Here is a 21,882-nt window from a genome sequence, read left to right as displayed (position 1 = left end):
TAAAAATCTACTTTAAAAAAACAGTCCTCTAAATTTTGTCAAATATAATGCTCTGAAATCAATATTTTACAATTTACAGTGCAATGACAAATCATTTTCCCTTCTTATAAGCCTGGCTGTGTGTTGACGTGGTTCTTCCCAGTGTCAGCTTCTCTCTTACTCTGTATGAATTATCAGGTACTTCGAGGAGGAGGAGGAAGATTCCAATAATGTTGACTTACCATACATTCCTGCTGAGAACTCTCCCACTCGGCAGCAGTTCCATTCCAAACCACTTGACTCGGACAGTGAAGATGACCCATTGGAGGCTTTCATGGCAGAAGTGGAGGTGAGACCTTCTGCATGGCTGAGATTGAGTGGCTCTGATATGCACCAGAAATGTGACTGAGGAGAGCAGCTTACACTTTAGTCAGCACCTCTGAAGAGAGGGGACAAAATTTTTATCAGTTGTGTTTATTAATTGAAAACATTTTAAATCTGTCTTCTAAGGTTTCTGGGGTAGTCTATAGAAAACCAATGCAAGAATCCATAAAATCCAGCTGTTACCCCAGAAGCAAACATAAAAGCAAAATTAAAGACAATCAGTTAAAATAGAACAAAGTAGCAACAGCAGTTGGCACCTTTTGGACCTTCAAAGTCTTTAAAGGCCTCCAAAAACAGTGGAGAAGTGAAACCAAGCGGGTGCCTCTGAGGAAGGAATCCAGCAGTGATGACATCACAACAGGAAATGCCTTGCTTCATGCACTCTCAGTTCAGTCTGAGAACCACAAGGCAAAGTCCTGCTCACAACAAACAGGGAAGGGGTTCTAACTACTATTGCTACAATTGAATTAAGTTTTTGCTTGAGATATAATGGTCTGCACTGAAAAACTTTTCAAATAATGTGATGGGTATATGCCTAAGAAAATGAAGAGAGCTATCGTCAGATATCTTTTCCCTCCTGGCAGTTGGTATCCCTCATTTACTGGTTGCTGTATCCTTTTGCACATGGCACTATGAGCTCCAGCATAATACGAATTTTATGGGAAATGTGCTGCATAGCAAATTTACATTTCTTTTGTGACTCATTAGGATCAAGCTGCTAGAGACATGAAGAGATTAGAAGATAAAGACAAGGAAAGAAAAAATACAAAGTAAGTTATTTCTAGTATCATAGCCCCATTGAAATAAATGAGAGACTGACAAGAATATTGAAGCATGGGGTCATCTTACATAATTTCTGCTGGGATAATATTTGAAGATTTTGGCATGCTAAGACCTTTAACTCTTCCTGAACCTCCCTAAAGGTATTGCTCTGAATTTATGAGGGTAGATTTCTAAGGGACTGGTGTATAGAAGACTTTTCCTTGGAGCGGGGAGCTAAACTCACCTCCTTCATCGTGTTCAGCTATAAAGTTCTACGAACAGCTCTTCTGTCACACTTGGTAGATCTGAAATGAATTCAATCAAGGTTACTCTTCATAATTTGGCCAGTCCTGGTGGGTTGGAATTGTTATAAGATGTTTGCTGTTGTTGTTTTGTTGCTGCTGAATGTTGTCAGCGTTGAGTTATATTGACACTAATCAGACTGAATGTATGGAGCTGGGTATGTGGAACATTTGCAGGGAAGTTTTGTTTCTCTGCTTATTTTTCCAGGGGTATTCGCGATGATATTGAAGAGGAAGATGATCAAGTGAGTTTTCTACGCAACTTTTTATCTATTAAAAACAGTAATCAATGAGTGCAAACACACACTTCTGATACCCTTTGAAAGAAACCAGAACCATTTTTGTTTGCTGAGAAGACTGGGGGGAGTGGAGTTTGTTCTTTCTAAGTACATTGGGCCATTAGTCAAACTAATGAGTTGGGATCCAAAACTGGGTTATGGGCCAACCTAAGGAGCACAACCAATGATTTCTTTAGGCTTTGAAAAATTAAAAGATAAAAAGCGGAAGTCTGGAAAGGGGACATGGAGTGATACGAAAAAAAGGGAGAAAGAAGCAGAAAGACAGGCATAATACCAAAAAAAATGAAAAGTGGGGCCTCTACAGGTTTTGGTATAAAGGTGGGTCCTGGTCTAAAAAGGTTGAAAGGTACTGCTACGGACTATATGAACAACAGCTGAAAAAGTATAAGCAGAAGTCATTGTTCAGTTCACAATATGCTGCTTGCATATTTTTTAAACTTGTCACATCAGAGAGGCTTCTACTTGTGATTCTTTGAATCTCATATTGCTTAACACCAGCGAAGACAAATAGCTGTACTGTGGTTGTGTAAAATCATACCTGTTGTTCAAATTCTGGAACTTTCAGACCAGTAATTCCTGAACTATGTGCTGGAGCACACTAGTGTGCTCTGAAAGAATGTCTAATGTGCCATGAAAGATAGCAATATGTCCTGAGCGCTCAGAGCATCTGCCCATTCTATTTCTGCATGAGTTACTGCCCTGATTTTGCCACCTCCTAATCAGCCTCCATAGCGAGTAATTCTGCCTGTTTCTGCATCAAGCATGATTGGAGCACTTAACCCAGGGTGACTAACCTGTGGTCCTGCAGTTGTTGCTGGACTGCAACTCCCATCATCCCTGACCATTGGGCCCAATGCATGGGGCTAGTGGGAGCTGTATTTGACAAGTATCTGAAGGACCACAAGTTAACCACTCAGATTTTAACATCATGGTACAGTGACACATAATTACCAACTCATCACCATTACCCCAGTGGAGGCTGCCTATTGCATCTCTGCATGAGTCTCTGCTCTGAACTTACCTCCACGCAGTCAGAGCATACAAAAATGCACAAGAGGTGGACTCTTCTTAAGGTAAGCAATTTTTACACTAGCACACTTGAAAAAGAAGCCTTGTGTAAGACTGAAGCATACCTTCAGTTTTAATTGAGAAGAAAAATATTACTCAGCTGTAGAGCCATGTAGTTAGAGGAACATTTTTCATGACTTAAAGTAACATTGAAACTGCTATTTTGAGATCTCATCAGTGAGGAAATTCAGTGCACTGTGCTGTTGCTTTCACAGGTATTTATATTAACTTTGAGGAGGATGTAATATGCTTCTTAACATGAAGAATATGCATGAGATATAGCTGGGAAATTATGTAGCCCTGAATGTGTCCCACTGGATGGGGGAGAGAGGGCTTGCTTAAATTTACAGTGCAGCAGAAATCTCTGCAAATAGAAATATTGTTCATTTGTCAGTGAAGTCATGACCTCCTGCCTTTCTTTGCTTTTCTTTCTTTCTGTTTTGTCTACTCTCCCCCAACCCTATTGTTGCAGAATATCATGTACCTACCAAATTAATACCCTTCTTCTTGGCTAGATTCTCAGACAGTCCTACTGTTCTAATATTGCACAAGGAAGCAAAACCATTACACTAAGAGTCAGTGTGGTTAGTGGATAGAATGTTGGAATGAGAATGGAGAGATCTGGGTTCACATCTCAGTTTAGTCATGAAGCTCTCAGAGTGTCCTTGGCTATTCCCCCGCCCAACCTGATGTAATTTATTTAGGCCTTTTTTAATTTTCCAATCAACTGTGACCTATCCATCACATTTTTATAAAATGGAGGGGGTGGAATCCATGTATACTTCTCTGAGATCCTTGGAGGAAGAGCAAGATAAAAATGTAGTAATACTGTGTTAGTACTTAAGTGTGGTTTTTTAACCAGTTAAATTTACATATTGGGGGGGAAAGCTCTTGATGGTGCCTTTTTTGAGAGACTTTCTCTTGAATGTGATTTTGACTTTTAAAAAGAAGGAAAGGTTTTGTCTAATTTTCTGAATCTTCAAAGTTGAGAATATTGGGTATTCTCTATTAGAGTAATACATCAAATGGTTTCAAAAAGGCTATCATGTCTTGTAAGGGAGTACATAATTGTTAGAACTTTCTTTGAGATGATTCTTTGTGAGATGTTCAAGGAAGTAGATATATGCAACATTAATCATATCTTTCTTCTAGACAGAAGACCAAGTAGATAAAGTAAATCACTATAAACTGAAGTAGAAATATACACATTGTTGAATTAACCAGATTTCTTCACCCAGGCAGAATTATTTTAGAGCTGAAAGATCATTGGGACTTTAAGCTTCAGCACTCTGGATGTTATTTGCTAGCAGATTTCATCTTGCATCTTATTCATACTCCCCGTTAATGAAAACATCTCTTAAAACAGACACAACTCTTTCATAATAATCTCTTCAGCTGGAGGGGGGTGGAGAATGGCAACCTTTGGTAGGAGAAAGTACAACTGCAGTCCACCGAAGTTACTAGTCATTCTGCCTGGCCACATTTGTTAGTCTCTTATAGCACATTGACAATGTAAAAGAAAAGCCTACATTCTTGCATATGTAAGATTTTTCCCTGTTTGGTTCCCTGGAGACAACTCTTAACTTGCCACAGACTTCTGACTAAGAAGCTGTTTACAAGCCTGCCTTAAGGCCAGCAGGATTAAATGTGAAATAAAAACAAAGAGGAGAAAATATGAGCATGTGCAGAACACTTTTCTCTCACTTCTGAGTAACCACAGTCATTCCTGCATACACATCTGGGGTTAAGAGGAAATGTATAGAGGGAGATGATTGCAATGTCCAGGCAAGTTTAAGCCCCAGCACCCTATTTTAGAAATTAAGCACTGAAGGTCAGTCATTTCAGCATAGGTGAAAACATTTTGGAGTAGCTGGCTCAGTTCTTCTGACTGTTGCATGCTGACTGTTGTATTCTGAACTTCGCAATTTGCTGGAAAAGCCAGATATAACAACCAGTTTTCCATTTTTTTATTACGGTTTCACCAATTACAGTGATAGAAAAAGCACTATTAAAATAGACGAGACTATTTGTCCTTTGTAGGTAGGCATTAAAGTAAGTGACCATCTAAATGTGGCTAGTAATAAATTTAAAGCAATAGCATTTCATCCCCTTTGGCACTTGTATGCAGTTGCACTTTTCTGTTTTGCTGCAGGAAGCTTACTTCCGTTACATGGCAGAAAACCCCAATGCTGGTGTGGTTCCAGAAGAGGAGGAAGATAACTTGGAGTATGATAGCGATGGCAATCCAATAGCACCATCCAAAAAAATCATTGACCCTCTTCCTCCTATTGATCATTCAGAGGTGAGGCGATTTTTCATTGGTAATATACCATCAGTGCTAAGTTCAGCTGAAAGTTAATAATAGCACACTGAATACAAGGTCGAAGGAAGACACGTTCATCATATGTACTCCAGTGCTGTTTTAGTCCATTGCATTGAGCCTCCAAAACTGGAAGCTAGAAGCCCAAACAAATATACAGGATTTTTACGTCAAAGTCCTCTCTCCCCCTCCCTGCCAATGTGCTGCTTTGATTGAGTCACAGAAGTTGCACATTTGTCAAAGGCCATGCTGACAACTATTGACTGAACAAGAATATTCATGAATGTTCCATGACATCACACTAGCTTAGACAGAGACAGCAGCCAGTTTTTAATTGATAAGGTGGTATCCCTGACTAACTGTGAGTAATTGGCCTGCAGATTGAATACCCACCGTTTGAGAAAAACTTCTATGATGAGCATGAAGAAATCACTAGCCTCACTCCACAACAAGTGGTGGAGCTACGCCACAAGCTAAATCTCCGGGTAAGATGGAAACAGAGTCCTCCTTTGGAGGCTAGTTCTTATTCAAACAGTGGGTCTTGACAGAGAAGGAAACTGTTGAAACTGTTTGTTGTCTCTTTAAGGGGAATGGTTTGTGTGTAACACATAGAGAGGCCTAAAGGGATATCTTTTTATGTAACCCCTATTGAATATTATGAGAAGTGAAAGCAACTAGTTTTCTGACTTTTTTCTCTACTACTTCCCTTTTCCTCATAGTTTGTAGAAGCAGAGTTTAGTGTTGTTGCAAGCCAAGTGTGTAATTTAATAAATATAATCTGAGTTAAAGAAGTCAAGCTTCCAAGAGCCATTTTTTCCTGTTAAGAAGTTCTTAGCTGTTGCACCAGAAACTTTTGATCAAGTAAAGAGACATACCATAGAAAACTTGCAGGCAAAGGGGAAAGGCGTGGTGGTTAGCAAATATAAACTGTTACCAGGCTTTGGCAGTTGGTCACTTTCAAACTGCCATGTTACAGTACTTATTAGCTGGGAGGACACTTCTCCCTTCAGCCTATCCTGTTGAGGACTGGTAGATGAGAGGACTTCTGGTGCTCTTTGAGGCTCTCAGTCCCCTCCTTGGGATTCTCCTTGCTCACTGGCCACTATCTCTGATGGAGACACTTCTCAGTATGCTGGCCACTTGTTCCATTTAACATCTGACTTGCATGTGAAGAAACATAATACATACGGAGAGGCTTCCTGCGCCGTTGGTCCATTCACAGAAACTCACTGGTGTATCTCTGGTATCAGAGGTATGTGCTTCAAGCACTTACATGAATATGGGCTTCTGATGACATTCCCTTCATCATGCTTTTTAAGTGCATCTGCCACCACTGAACTTTGAATAGGACATTCAGTTCAACACAAGGAAAGTTATAATCAGTAGGGGTGGGCGGTATAATCATATAGGGTGTATGTAGCGCATAAAGCATATCAAGGATAGGAACTGGATGGACTGCCCTTTCATACAGCTCTACATCAGCATGTGAATTAAATAATTTCTCTCAAAATGTGTAATTTCTTCTGAAATGTTAGTCATGGTATTTAATTGATATCTCTTTTCCTAGGTCTCTGGTGCTGCTCCTCCAAGGCCAGGAAGCAGTTTTGCTCATCTTGGTTTTGATGAGCAACTTACACATCAGATTAGGAAATCAGAATACACTCAACCCACCCCTATCCAATGCCAGGTAAGTCCTGCATATCAGTGTGGCAGAAATCCCACCAAGTATAAACGGTGTTCTTTCTTTTGTATGTTTAGCAGGGGCAGATGTCATAATGTTAACAGTCTGTAAATTGATTGTTTACAGTCAGTTGACAATTTAAATTGATTAGCAAGCTAATGGTTTAAAAGTAAAGCAGTAATAACTAGCCATTAAAACTGATTTGCATTCTCATATGTAAAAATCCCAGCTGCAGCAAAATTTTCACAGTACAAAATGTTTGGAGAAAACAAGAGAAAGCAAAACAGAAATTTAACATACCTAGGTGAAATACTGGGCTCATAATAATGGAAGGAGTACAATGTACTTCAGTAGTCTGTAGGGATCTCCACTCCCAAACAAATTACACATAAGAATTCAGTATTGCAAGTTTGCTTCATAATGTTAACTTCAGTGTCAAGATAAAGCCAGCTTGGAGCAAAATTTACCTCCTAAGGTAAAATTTACTCCTGTGGTTTAGGAAATCCCTGCAGTACTTTGTAATGGGAGGAGGAGGTGGTGGTGGTTTTTCACATTGAAAGTACCAAAATCATCTTTACAACAACAACAGTAAAATCTGTTCAAGTGCTCTTTGAAGTGGTGTAATACAAAAATATAATTTATGCTACAGGCAAAATGCTAAATTATTTTCCCTACCCTATTTTGAGGTGAAGCTGGGGATAGAACAGACCCCAGTTACCTTAGGTATTTGTTCATTTCAATAGGGATAAATTGGATCCTTAATAGCTTAGTAAGTTCAACGCAAACTTTGAAAACTGGAGAGGAGATAAAACACCACAGGGTAACTGACCCTATAATTGTTGAGGAGTAAGTGGAGTATGAAATGGTTCAGGTGTGCTAAAAAAGCTTTTCAAACATTTTGTACAACTGCTGAAGTCCACAACAACCCCACTTTTTATTATATTCAAAATTGTACCCTGAGCTGAGAGTCACTTGCTCTGTCTTGGAGAACTGTTGGGTTTAAAACATGTGGGTGGACTTCTTTCCTTCAGGGTGTTCCAGTGGCGCTGAGTGGCAGAGATATGATTGGTATTGCAAAGACAGGCAGTGGGAAAACTGCAGCCTTCATTTGGCCCATGTTGATTCATATCATGGATCAGAAGGAGCTGGAGCCAGGGGATGGTCCCATCGCAGTGATTGTGTGTCCAACCAGAGAGCTGTGCCAGCAGGTAGATACATGTTTGGAGCTTCATGGAAGGAAAAGGGAAAAAGGAAACTCTGGCCTGGCACAGACAATTTGTCTGAGAAGGTTATTCTGTGTGTGGTCCTATTTACTCTTTTAATTAGGATTTGTACTCTGATGCTTGAGGAGAGTATTAATATGTGGCGCAGAGTGGTAAGTGGCGGTAACGCAGCCGAAGCTCTGCTCACAGCCAGAGTTCAATTCCAACAGAAGGAGGAAGTCGAATCTCCGGTAAAAGGGGTTGAGGTCCACTCAGCCTTCCATCCATCCGTGGTCGGTAAAATGAGTACCCGGCATATGCTGGGCGGTAAAGAAAGGCCGGGGATGGAACTGGCAATCCCACCCCATATATACGGTCTGCCTAGTAAACGTCACAAGACGTCACCCTAAGAGTCAGAAACGACTCACACTATAAGTGCGGGGACACCTTTACCTTTTTAACATAAAAATAGCCAGTTAAAATTTAGTATTTGAAAATGGTGATTTGGTAAAGAAAAATGCATTTTTCTGACAAAATCCATCTTGTGTACTTTGGTCACCAAACAGCAGCTCAGGTAGAAAGCTTCTGAAAGTTATTTGGTAAGTCTCCAGGGAAAAGGAAGCCTCAGAAGTATGGTGCAATCACAAAAAAGATTTCTGTCTGTGAGAGCATGGCATTCCAGCTTGCCAAACTAATGAAGGCACTCTTGGTTTGAGATAAGTTGTGATGAGATACAGCGGTGCAGGACTTCAAATACCTTGCCTTTCTAAGTCCCAGGGACCCATTTTGGAGCCTATATGTGTTGAAAGAGGACTTCTGAGGCTCTTATAAAGGTGACTCAGATGCATAAAAAAGGAGGAACTCTATTCACCACTTTTACTGACCTCTGGGTGTTAAGGTCAATATTTTAAAGGCACCTGGTTGTAACTAGTCAGGACTTCATATTTCTGCTGCAAGTGGGTGTGGGAACAGTCAGAATGCTCTTTGTCTCTGCTTCCTTTGTTTTGTCATTAACGGGTTCCACTGCAAAGTGGAATGTTACTTTTTTCCTTTTCGCTATCTGATGGTGGGTGGCTCTACCTCCAATCACAATAATATGTCCTATAGATGCCTTGGTACAGTGCCCTCCTAATAAAAACAGGAATGTTAGAAATCTTCCCTGAACATTTAATCACCAGAAATGTGAAATTCTGCCTTTTCTGTGATGTGGAGTGATTATTTTAGCAAACTAATTTGCAATAGATGGAAAAGGTGACCAGCAGAAGAGAGAGAGAAGATAAAGAAAAGGAGAGAGATGTGAGGCCAGTCTGATCAAATCTAGAAGTGAGCAGCAGGTACAAAGATAGATGGGTGGATGTAGAAGAGAATTCAGTCACTGAAAAAAAGAATTAAATTAACAAATATGAAGAAATTGACTCAGTGTAAATGCCAAGAATGTCCAAGAGACAACGGCATGTGTATACAGAGATTATTTGTATGAGCTACAAAGTGTATAGATTTTGCTGTTTGCTTGACATAATGGAATCTTCCTTCTGATTTTTTCATTACTGCGTTATCAATGTTCTGTGAACTGCTGTGCCTTTAGATCCATGCAGAATGCAAGCGCTTTGGGAAGGCCTACAACCTACGCTCTGTAGCAGTGTATGGTGGAGGAAGCATGTGGGAGCAGGCCAAGGCTCTGCAGGAAGGGGCAGAAATCATCGTCTGCACTCCAGTGAGTATTTCATCAGGGTGCTTGTGTTGCCATAAGGTAGCTTCCCCCACCCTGGTGCCCTCCAGATATTGCTGGGTGAGACTGATGGAAGTTGTATTCTAAAACATTCCCAGGTTGCAGAAGGCTGCCATAAGGGATATGGGATCAATTTTTCTTTTTTTTAGAAAGAGAAGGGAATGTCCTGTGATTTTTCCCCCCTCAGGTTTGTGACTCACTTGACCTTTCCTCATTTTTTCTCTTACTGGATTCAGAATTCCAGTCTAAACTGGAATAGAATTCCAAAGGGCAAGAAGAAGGAAAATGAGGATGGGGACCTTGGAGCTTTGGCAATTGGCAGCTTCTGAGGGGTTTGTCAGATGTTGACGCAACCAGTTTCCTCTCACTGGACTCTGGCTGGGAGTCTTCCCTCAAAGACTACTTTCAGATGTTTCCTTGACTCTTTTGGCCAGCTAGTATTGGCCATCATGGAACTCTCAGAAAAGGATCCTGTTCCTCAAAAAGGAGCACAATCAATAACAAGGAAAGTAGGAGCAGTAGAGCCCACTTAAATTTTTCCATGTTTAATCTCTGTGACCAAGAAATTACTGTGACATAGTTTGAATGATACTGATACTGGCATTTCTGACAAGCTTGCTGGTGTTAAATATTTCCAATCAGGGCCGCTTGATTGATCATGTGAAGAAGAAAGCAACCAACCTTCAGAGGGTCACTTACCTTGTGTTTGATGAAGCCGACAGAATGTTTGACATGGGTTTTGGTATGTACCCAGTAATACTGGAGACGGTGTGGACATGTCACAGATGTGGTCCATGTTCCCCAGCATCTCAACATCCTCTAGGATAGCTGTGTGCTGTGGAAATCCATTAGTGAAAGAATGTAAAGACAGATACCTTTCTTATGCTATGTGCTTGGCAGCAACAATGTTACAGAAAAGTACAGGATATTTTGGATAATAAATGAGGGTGGCAGAGCAAACTGAAGGCTTTTACATGAGGGAATATGACAAATAGAAAAAAAAGTGGCTTGACCCAGTGAAGAATAGTACAAGTTTGGGAAGTAAAAATAAAAAAGCCTGTTATAACTGTTCAACATTGGTATCAAGCTGTGTTATGTGTCTTGTCATGATCTCTGTGGTTAGCTGAGAATGAATTCTTAGTGGTGATGGTGTGCTCCAGATGGCACTATGAAAGCCCATACAAGGATGGGTTTCAGTGACCGCTCCCAGCCTTTGGAACTTTCCTTTCTTCAGAAGTCTGTCAAAGCTCAGGCAGAAATATCTTCCAAAATACCCTTTTGTTTAAGCAAGCATTTTGTGGCCAGAGAGAGTGGTTGGGTTTTTTTTAGTGTTTAGCTCTTTAATTTGCTCAGTGCCCATCGCATGAGGTGGAGCATGGCTCATAGTGGAAGTGGCATGGAGCGCCTGGTTCTGCAGCCACATCATCTATATGAAGGGCAAGCTGGGCACTCCTGGACAAGTTATCCTTTCCATCTCTTGGTTATGCCAAGAGTGTCTTAAGACACAATGGCACATACGTGTGTATGTATTCACAGAGGTTATTCACTGATTCCTTATTTTTGAAGTGGAATAATCAGTGGCTTGTGAAAGTTTTATTTAAATATAAAAATATTTGCTTATTTCCAAAACCTCCCATTAAGATGGCAAAGGCCATATTCTTTCTTCTTCTTTTTTCCTGGAATATAGAATGTTTTTATTACAATAATAAACCAGAACCAGAATGGCTATAAAAATAAACATTGTTGAAAAACAAATTCAGATAAATATTTGCTCTTTCATTAATTAATTTAAATTAGCGTGCTTTTTAAAAAATGCACCCTGAGCCTCATGTTGAAATGTATCAACATCTCATTCAAGACCTTCTGAAATTGAGCTTGTGCTTCTGCATTTTATGAAATAAGAATTGTCCTAGAATATAGAGATCCAAAACATTTCATTTTAACTATTTGTCATACACTATTCATGCGGCTGGATGTTTATAAATCTCAATGCAGCTGCTTTTCAGCATACAAAAACTGGACTTTCACTGACCCTGTTTTCTCTTCATCCAGAATATCAAGTCCGATCGATTGCCAGCCATGTACGTCCTGAAAGGCAGAGTGAGTGTGGGCTTCTTGAATATGAAATACCTAGAAATATGTATTGTATGAGCAAGTGTTTATCCTTAGAAAGATGCAGTTAGCATTTTCTGCGGGGTTTAATTTGAATCCCAGAAATTATTTCCGTTGCCTAAATTTACACCTGAAAGAAGTTAAGTGCTATATTAAATGCCTTTGCAAACGTTTTGTTCAGGTTAAACAAGAACAACCCCCTATCTTTCCTCCTCACCTCCCCTTCACATTTTTCACCTTTCCCATACTTTGCTGTGTTCTAAAACCTTATTCATATATAGGTAGTTTTCAGGCTTGATAAGCCATTGCCTCTTTGTTTCTTTCCCCCACTGTTGCCGCCACATACCTCTCTGCTGTTTACGATGGCAGTTTTGGCCCCACTCCTCGCCACAGTGTGTTCTTATGGTACTGTTGTATGCACAATATCATAAATAAGGGTGCATGGCAAGTGGGGTAAGTTAACATCTCCATTTGGTCAGTCTCATAGCTTGATCAGAAAATATCATCTGTGTTGTTGTTGCTTAATTTGAACAAAGGATTGCTGGTAGAGCGATGCTGCATGATGTTTCTGATGCCTTACTTAGACACTGAGACGGTATAACATGCAAGAAATTAAAACTATTTTTCTGTAACTGCGTGCTGATTTGAGAGGAGAATGTCTTTGATTCCAGTATATCTACATTCTGGGCATAGCTGGGGGATGGGGTGACTTATTGTATGGCTGGATTACTGTAATATGCTCTATGTGGGGCTGCCCTTGAGGTTGGTCCGGAAGTTGCAGCTGGTGCAAAATGCGGCAGCGAAACTGCTCACCGGGGCAGGGTATCACCAACATGTAACCCCGCTGCTGAAAGAATTGCACTGGCTGCCCATTTGCTACCGGGCCAAGTTCAAGGTTCTAATTTTGGTGTACAAAGCCCTATACAGCTTGGGACCAGGATACCTGAAAGACCATCTTATCCCTTATTACCCAGTTGATCACTGTGCTCTGCAGGTGAGGGCCTCCTGCAGATACCATCTAATCAGGAGGTCCGTTCTGCACAACATAGGAAACGGACCTTTAGTGTAGCTGCACCTACCATGTGGAATTCCCTCCCCTTAAATATTAGACAGGTGCCATTTCTGTTATCTTTTCAGCACCTAGTGAAGACCTTCCTCTTTCAACAAGCCTTTTAAGTTGAGACCTTATTCCAGTCTGCGTCTGTGTTGGAATTGCTTTTTAATATGTTTTTAAACCTTTTTTTAAAATGTTTTTAACCTTTTTAAAGAAAAAAAAGATTTGAAAAGTTTTTTTAAAATATATTTTTTAAGATGTTTTGTTTTAATGTATTTTAAAGTCTGTTTTTATGATGTTTTGTAGTGTTTTTAGTGCTTTTATTTGCTGCCCTGGGCTCCTGCTGGGAGGAAGAGCGGGAAATAAATAAATAAATATAAATTAAGCACTGTGTTCCTGGCTTAACAGCTCTACTGTTCAGTGCAACTTTCCGGAAGAAGATCGAGAAACTGGCCAGAGACATTCTGATTGATCCTATTCGAGTGGTGCAGGGAGACATCGGAGAGGTAATATTAATATTATCTTCTGAAAAACATTTCTTTTTTTTTCTTTTTTTTTTTTTGACCAGGACTTGAGCAGAGAGGGAAATCATGTGTGTGCATGACATAAGGATTCTCTGTGCTTCTTCCCTGTCTCTGCTCTTGTTCTGATGTTTTCATTTTGCCTCTTGTTTACTACTACTGTGACTCCCCTGACAATAGGCAAATGAAGATATCACTCAAATTGTGGAGATCTTCTCCTCTGGCCCCAATAAGTGGAACTGGCTGACCAGTCGCCTAGTGGAATTCACCTCTTCGGGAAGTGTCCTCCTGTTTGTTACCAAGAAGGCAAATGCAGAGGAACTGGCCAACAACCTTAAACAAGAGGGGCACAGCCTGGGGCTGCTACACGGTGACATGGACCAGAGTGAAAGGAACAAGGTCATCTCAGATTTCAAGAAGGGGACTTTCCCAGTTCTGGTTGCTACTGATGTGGCAGGTAAGGATTCCAGTGCAAAAGATCTGGGAGCCATTTCCTGAACCATATTCTTGACCTCCTGTTCCTCTCACATGCTACTCTTTTTTTTCTTCCCGATGTTCTTTATATTTATTATTTATTTATTAAATTTATATCTGTTGTGGTACAGAGAATGTTGTACTCCTCTTGCTGGATAGACATGGCTTACCTGTGCTGCATATTGAAAATAGGCTGTCACCCAATTAAAGAAATCTTAGTTGATTAGCTGTATGAGTTTTAGTCAATTTTTTTAAAAAATCAATCTCATACAAGTAAAAGCAATCGTTCTGAAGCAAAAAGCATACTTTCTTTGCACACGACACAGCATGCATCATGTTAGAAGAGGCATTTCTTCTTATGTGAAAGACAGATGGGGAAATTGCCACCAAAAGTTCTTCTAAGTACTTGTATTGAAAATAATGGCTTGTCTCCAAAGGTTCCCTTCTGCTAGTGGAAATACTTTTCTGCCCACAAAAGGGCTGCTTTCAGGCTTCTCATAGGTATCTGATTAGCCACTGTGAGAACAGGATGGTGGACTAGAAGGGCCATTGGCCTGATCCAGCAGGCTCTTCTTATGTTCTTAACGTTTCCCACTTGGGAAAATGACTCAAAATCCAGACACATTCTTTTGTTTGCACAAGCTCTTTCTCAACATCTTTTAGTAAACCACTAGAGTTAATACTATAACCTATATCTTCCTTAATTCAGCATATTTCTTATATTGTAACACAACCCTCAATATATTGTGGCATGGCACTGAGACATTTTTCACTGGCTTGCACAAGATTTTACAGCACTGTTATTGTCTCTTTCTGTTTATGGTTCTTTGAAAGCCAAGTCATTACTTTTTTTAAATTGTGGCCTGACTTATTGGATGCACCTTTTTTAGTCTTTTTAAAAAATTGATTAAACAATTGATTAAATGTTTCAACCCTAACTTAAATTGATTTAAAGCTGGTTACATTCTATCATTGTGCCCCTCTCCAAGGATCTTCAGAAGCGAAAATTAGTTAGAAAATTGGTTGTCAGTCCCTCACAACTGTATTTTCTAGGCTTCTTTGGTTGAGATCATAACAATTCAGCATGTATGAAACTGCTAAAAGTTGTCACATTTGAATCCACCCATCCTCCAGTTTGTAATTCCTTTGCTTCTATTTGCTTCCTTGTCCTTTATTATCTCACTGATTTCATTCTAAATCCTCATTGAATATTTCCCCTTTAGAAGAAGCTAAAATTCTTCTTAGCATAATTAGAGTTCAGTTCAACCAAGGTTATTTCCAACCCAGGAAGAATACATTTGTCTTTTTGGCATCAAAATACAGTCAAAGCACAGGCCAAGTGGCTGGATAACATGATTATAGTGGAAAGCAAACTGATGTCTTCCCAGAATTGAAGGTGATGGAGTGGAAAAGAATTTTGAGTAGAGTAAATGTAATCTGGGTTGAGAAGAGGTGATATCAGCAGAATGCTTTGTATGGACATGCATTTATAGTATATGAGAATTGCTGTGAAACTGTCTTAAACCCTGACACATGATTCATCATGTTCTGTGCCCAGCTCGTGGTCTGGATATTCCTTCCATTAAGACTGTGATCAACTATGATGTGGCCCGCGATATTGACACCCACACCCACCGAATTGGTCGTACTGGGAGAGCAGGAGAGAAGGGTGTGGCCTACACCCTGCTGACTCATAAGGATAGCAACTTTGCTGGAGATCTTGTTCGGAATTTGGAAGGGGCCAATCAGCATGTTTCAAAAGAACTCTTAGACTTGGCCATGCAGGTAACTTTAGCAAACTCAAAGAAGCCCTGTTATCTTTCCTCAGCTTGAAACATATGTGTCCGTGTGTAATTATGAGCCACCTCAAATTCCATAACATAGAACACTTCAGCTAGTAAGACAGCTGTGGCCGTTTCTGGACTGGGACATCCTGACCACTGTTGTCCATGCACTGTCAACCTCCAGGCTGGATTACTGTAATGCGCTGTATGGGGCTACCCTTGAGCTTGGTCCGGAAGCTGCAGCTGGTGCAAAATACAGCGGCGAGACTGCTCACTGGGGCAGAGTATTGCTGCTGAAAGAATTGCACTGGCTACCTATTAGCTACTGGACTAAGTCCAAGGTTCTAGTTTTGGTGTACAAAGCCCTATAGAGCTTGGGACCAGGATACCTGAAAAACCGTCTTACCCCTTATATACCCAGTCGATCACTGCATTCTGCAGGTAAGGGCCTCCTGCAGATACCATCTTATCAGGAGGTCCATTCCGCACAACATAGGAAATGGTTTAGTGTGGCTGCACCTACCCTGTGGAATTTCCTCCCCTTCAGTATTAGACAGGTGCCATCTCTGTTATCTTGTTGGTGCCTACTGAAGACCTCTTTCAACAAGCCTTCTAAGTTGAGACCTTATCCCAGTCTGCGTCTGTGTTAGTATTGTTTTTAAACTTTTTCTTTTTTAAATATGTTTTTAAGCTGTTTTTAATGTTTTTAAAGATGTTTAAATATATTTTAAAGTCTGTTTTTATGATGTTTTAAAGTGTTTTAAGTGCTTTTGTTTGCTGCCCTGGGCTCCTACTGGGAGGAAAAGTAGGATATAAATCTAATAATAAATAAATAAATAAACACACGCACATATAGAGGAAGACTTTCCTCTTTCAACAAGCCTTTTAAGTTGAGACCTATCCCAGTCTGCATCTGTGTCAGAATTGTTTAATATGTTTTTAAAAATGTTTTTAACCCTTTTTTAAAGTTGTTTTTTTTAAAAATGTTTTTAATGCTGTTTTGTTTTAATGTATTATAAGGTCTGTTTTTATAATGTTTTAAAAGTGTTTTAGTGCTTTGTTTGCCACCGTGGGCTCCTGCTGGGAGGAAGGGCGGGATACAAATTAAATAAATAAATATACACCTTTTAATGGAGGTTTTTAACTTTAAACTTCACTGTATTTTCACTGTTTGAGGTAGGGAGGAGTCTAGTAAAGAATATCTGGACATTAGCCAGTACTGTCCAGTAGACAAAAGTTTATATTGAAACCTAAGAAATTTGGGTTCAGGTTTTACCGCTGCCATGGACAAATTTCTCTCATGCAGTCAAATTTTCCCATCTGTAATGGATCATTAAGAACTATTTATCTGAATTATGTGGTGCACAGTAGAGCACTTTGCTGGTTGATAGAGCTGTATAAATTATTAGCTGTTTGGGACAAAGCTTTTGGTCTGATTCTGACAAGTCAAACTTGGAAGCATTTGCAAAGAAGTAACTTAAAATGAGGAGCTAGTTTTTGTACAGATGTGATATTTTGTCTCTGGGAATATATCGTTAAAATGGCTTCCTCTGGGTCCTGTCCCCCTGCCCGCTGCTTTATTTGGCAAGAATAGTGCAGAATTATGGTGGCTCCTCTGTTCTCACCTGCTTGTACACTTTATTTTTGGCATTGTTTCTACACTTATGGCAAGAATTCTGTTGTCTAAAATAGCTGAACCAAGCTATAAACAGTTGTTCATATATTGCAAACCTACATCTCTTATTAATATTACTATCCTCTCTCTCTCTCTCTCTCTCTCTCTCTCTCTCTCTCTCTCTCTCTCTCTCTCTCTCTCTCTCTCTCTCTCTCTCTCTCTCTCTCTCAATCTCTCAATCTCTCAAACCAGAATGCTTGGTTCCGGAAATCACGTTTCAAGGGAGGGAAGGGCAAGAAGTTAAATATTGGTGGCGGTGGCTTGGGGTACCGTGAGCGCCCTGGCCTAGGATCAGAGAGTGTGGTAAGCATTGAGATTCAGAATACTAATATATACTAACAATCCTATACATGTCTACTCAGAAATAAGCTCCATTTATTTCAATTAGACCTAGTTTCTGGTAAGTATGTATAGGGCTGTAGCCTGAGTTTAGCAGTGCTAACTGCCAGCATCTTTGTGTCACAGGACCGTGGGAGTAACAGTATAATGATCAACTATGAGGCATATAAGCCATCCTCAGGAGCAATGGGAGACAGATTGTCTGCAATGAAGGCAGCATTCCAGGTTGGTATGACAAACTGCCCTGCTACTGATTCTCTCCCCTTTCTACTGGACATTTATGCTGCTGCCACTTTTCCACCACTAGCCAAGGGTGGCCATTGTGTCTGAAACTCAGCTGTACATATTTGTTCCGGATTATATCATATCTGGAGAATGATCCTCAAGCTAGATTTTGATAGCTGGAAGGCCCACCCCTTTTCTTTTCCCCTCCCCAGTTAAGTTGAGCTTCTTTGTAGGCCAGCTCACATCCACATTATCATGACTGTAACTAGAGAGAAGAACTTGGGGAGGTGATGCATCTTCCTCCCAGCCCACTTCCCCCCCCCCTCCATTTTTGGTAGCCCACCATAAACTCATTAAACCAACTCAGAAGGAAAAGAAGCTGTTGGGTGGCAGTAGCTCTGCTCTCAGAATGACAGTTACGCAGCAAGCAAACTGCATTTCCCTTGTGCCTAGCACAAATTATGCAGCATGCAAGTTTTTTATTGGGCAACATTTAGCCACAAATTGCTCCTTTGGGCATTGCAAAGCAATCCTCTGCCATACAAATGAATGGGCAAAGAGGGAATGTATAGTGCCAGAGATACCTAAAGGCAAAGATTAGTTCAGTAAAATCAGCCTGATGGTTCCAGCAACTAAGCCAAGCTATACATTACAATCAAAGTCTAAGCATTAGAAACTCATTATGGCATTACCATTCTGACCTAGAAATTCCCTTTCCACATCAAAAATGCAACTGGGTTCTCCCTGAATGGAAGGAAATCTCTAAGTAATAAGGTACAGCCACTACCCAAAAGCCCATCCCACCCAGTCTTCAGTCACTGGATCATGTCTGATATAACTGAGAAGAGAGGCAAAAAAAGAGGCACATGTTGCTTGGGGATCCTTGTATTGGCTATAGTTTTTCTTTTTTTTTCTCTTGTAGTCCCAATATAAGAGCCATTTTGTTGCTGCCAGCTTTAGCAACCAGAAGACAGGCAGCTCTTCAGCAGGTGCCAGCGGGTGGACAAGTGCTGGCAGCTTGAACTCCGTGCCAAGTAATTCAGCACAGCAGAATTCAGCGAGACCCGACAGTCCCATGGGCACACCAGGTGTAGCAAAGGGTATTCCAGGCTTCACAAGTGGTGGAAACTTAAACAGCGTCTCCAACTTCCCAGGTACTGGAATTCAGGGGTACAACAGTGTGAATACCAGCAACAGAGAAGGTGGCAGTGGAGGCAGAGAAAGGTACAGCGACAGTCGGGGCAGCAGTCGCCACAGTGATGGCCAGCGCCATGGGGATGGGAGTGGTCGCCATAGTGAGGGCCAGCGCCATGGGGAAGGCTATCGCCATGGTGAAAACCGCCACGGGGACAGCCATCGTCACAGTGAAAGCCGACATTCTGGTGGTGGGAGCAGCAGTAGCCGCCATGGGGACAGCCGGAACAATGGGGACAGCCGGAACAGCAGCGAAAGCAGAAACAGCGAGAATAAGAACACAGAGAGCAGGAAAGATGGCAACGGCAAGACAGATGGCAACGGCAAGACAGATGGCAACGGCAAGACAGATGGCAACGGCAGGGACACCAGCAAGACAGATGGCAACAGCAGGGACACCAGCAAGACAGATGGCTTTGCCATTCCCGAACCTCCAAAACGCAAGAAGAGTCGATGGGACAGCTAAGAGCCCAAGGTCTCCCTCTCTGTCACTCTAAAGAGGGTCTCTCTACCAGTGTGGCTACTCAGAAGCTTAACAGTGAACAGCAACAATCCCAACCAAGCCTTGGCTGTTGTATCTGCAGATAGCTTCACTTTAATGGCACGTCAATGTTGTGCTTTGATCAAAAGGAAAGCATTCCCTTTCTTGGAACTTCTCTATGCTCTGACTTTTAGACATCCATCCACCTTGAGGGACTTCAAAAGACTGATTTCCCATTTAGCAACAACAATTCATCTTTGAGTGAGTTTCTTTTTTAACGGAATGTTTCGAGAAAGAGGCTTTGAAGGTTTGTTTTGTTCAAATCAATGTGGACTTGTAAACTAGCCCAATAGGTTACCTGCTTGCCCCATCAGTCCTATCAAGTATCCCTCTCTTCATCCCCATTGTCACTATGCTTTTGCACCTTTATTTACTAGTTATAGTGACCATCTGTGCCATCTGATTTCCAAGTTCCTGATTATATGTTTTTGCATGTATCCAGCAGTAAATAAGACATGCAGAGTATCGTATGAAAACCTGGTAGTCTGGACTAGGGTGCAGCTGGCTATTGCAAGTGACAGATGTGGGAGGAATGATGGGCTCTGACCCAGAAGTGGAGAGAGAGCTCACAGTTGAACTTGCCCATCTACACAGAATCTCAGGCCTTGCATGGAAAGCATAATGTTTCATTATGACACATCATTTCTTCAGCTAATCTCTTTTCATCTGATTCATCAGGGCTGAGTAGCTTAAATCCTTACTTTGGGATTTGTGAGCAGATTCTCAGGCTTGATTCCTTCTTCATCCTTTCCTCTCTTTTTTTTGTCAGTTGTCCACAGTTAAGGCAGAGAGGACAGGCCAAAGGTTAAATCACTTCATCCCTCCTACTGACTTGGTAGTTTCAGCATGCTAATAGCTAGTAGAGAGAGCTTGACATTCTATTCCTAGGAGTAGGAGGGAGATGGTTGTAAATATGTTAGTGGTACAGCCTGCAGATTTGCCACTTTCTCCTCCATACTTAAGCCAGATATAATGAGTTTTGCTGGAGCAAAGAATAGTATGATACACACACACTTATGGGGACAGAATGGTAACCTTTCTCACTCAAATCTACATTTTTACACAACCTGCCATCTTCTGTGTTCTGAATACTTGCTTGAGGGAGCAAAGACTTGGAATGCTGTGGGAAAACTGCTTGATAGAGACTAGCAGAATCTCAGGCTGCTGAGATCAAAGCTTCTCCGTCTCCAAGGATGATCCATTTTCTACTCATGTTGGTCTCTGAACGTGTGTATGGGCAATAGAAGCTACATTAAGCCTGAAGAGGATAGAAAAGATGGAGCCACAGGGATAGTCCATCCACAGGACTATGAAGCAAGTACAGTGAAAATAGATTCTTTCAACAGTGTCCATTTGGGTGTGAACTTGTGCAGATTGCTTTGTGAATATTCCAGAAGCTGTTTCCCACCCATCCCCCAGGGTAAAACAGGTTTCGGGGGGAGGGAGATCTTTCATATATAGCATCAGGTTATTGTGATTTGGGGGCTGAACCAGGAAGATTTCAAACCTTGTAAGTTTGGGACTAGCTGTTGAAGAAGTGTATATACAGCTATGTTAAAGTTGGACTTATGTGAAACAATGTGCTCCTTTTTCCAAAATGACTGTTGTGCCACATATGGAAAGAAGCAAATGTAAAAATTGTTTTGTTTTTGTTTTTTTAACAGCGTGTTCTTGGGTTCTTTACTCAGATTCTTTCCCTCCCTCCCTTTTTGCCAGAGTGGTAGAAAAAACTCGTTTGCTGGAAATATCTCAGTTCTTGCTTATCATTTTTATGAAGAAATATCTGAAACTGTCAGGATTCTGTAACATGCCGTTCCCTTTACTTTCTGCTTTCTCTTCTAGTAAATGTTTTATTACAAGGAGAATTGCTTGGGATGTGCCTGTTTATTTTGGCCTTTTTCTTTTACTCATAAATGGGATTTGTGATCCGATTGCTCTAACTGGGGTCAGGAAGGGTTTTTTTTTTCTCACATCAGATTGGCTAGGAAACCTGAGAGGGTGGGGTTTTTTTTGCTACCTTCTGCAACATACTACTTGCCAAATTTGCTCAAGTCAGTTACATTGCAAGGTTAAGCACACCTCTTCCTACCAGTTGCTTTTCCCCTGCAAATTACCTCTCCCAGCATCATTTTGTAGTGGCAACACAACAGCTGTGTGTTTCAAAATGTAAGTTGGCTGGTAATGTGTAGTTTCATCCGTAATGAGAAAGTGATTCCATAATTCCCTTGGACAGGTAT

At 40.9% G+C, this 21,882-nt stretch overlaps 1 protein-coding gene across 3 annotated transcripts in view; it reads left to right on the top strand.

Moving 5' to 3' along the window:
- DDX42 (DEAD-box helicase 42) overlaps positions 1-21,501 on the top strand; it is a 47,275-nt gene extending 25,774 nt beyond the window's left edge. For 2 of the 3 annotated variants that reach the window (XM_061588290.1, XM_061588289.1), the window contains exons 4-19: positions 178-328; positions 1,072-1,133; positions 1,636-1,672; positions 4,947-5,096; positions 5,495-5,599; positions 6,682-6,801; positions 7,827-8,003; positions 9,583-9,711; positions 10,369-10,468; positions 11,779-11,826; positions 13,301-13,398; positions 13,594-13,870; positions 15,446-15,672; positions 17,539-17,649; positions 17,812-17,910; positions 18,833-21,501. In XM_061588290.1, coding sequence (XP_061444274.1) covers positions 178-328; positions 1,072-1,133; positions 1,636-1,672; positions 4,947-5,096; positions 5,495-5,599; positions 6,682-6,801; positions 7,827-8,003; positions 9,583-9,711; positions 10,369-10,468; positions 11,779-11,826; positions 13,301-13,398; positions 13,594-13,870; positions 15,446-15,672; positions 17,539-17,649; positions 17,812-17,910; positions 18,833-19,570 — 2,629 coding nt within the window. In that variant the 3' untranslated portion in view covers positions 19,571-21,501. Of the gene's footprint in view, positions 1-177; positions 329-1,071; positions 1,134-1,635; positions 1,673-4,946; positions 5,097-5,494; positions 5,600-6,681; positions 6,802-7,826; positions 8,004-9,582; positions 9,712-10,368; positions 10,469-11,778; positions 11,827-13,300; positions 13,399-13,593; positions 13,871-15,445; positions 15,673-17,538; positions 17,650-17,811; positions 17,911-18,832 lie in introns of those variants that run through there. The other variant, XM_061588291.1, reaches the window with a different exon arrangement.
- Positions 21,502-21,882: the final 381 nt, after the last annotated feature.

This window comes from Rhineura floridana, chromosome 11 (genome assembly GCF_030035675.1).
Source record: "Rhineura floridana isolate rRhiFlo1 chromosome 11, rRhiFlo1.hap2, whole genome shotgun sequence".
Classification (NCBI taxonomy): Eukaryota; Metazoa; Chordata; class Lepidosauria; order Squamata; family Rhineuridae; genus Rhineura; species Rhineura floridana.
Note: the sequence above shows the minus strand (reverse complement) of the source record. Positions and strands in the feature narration are given on the sequence as shown.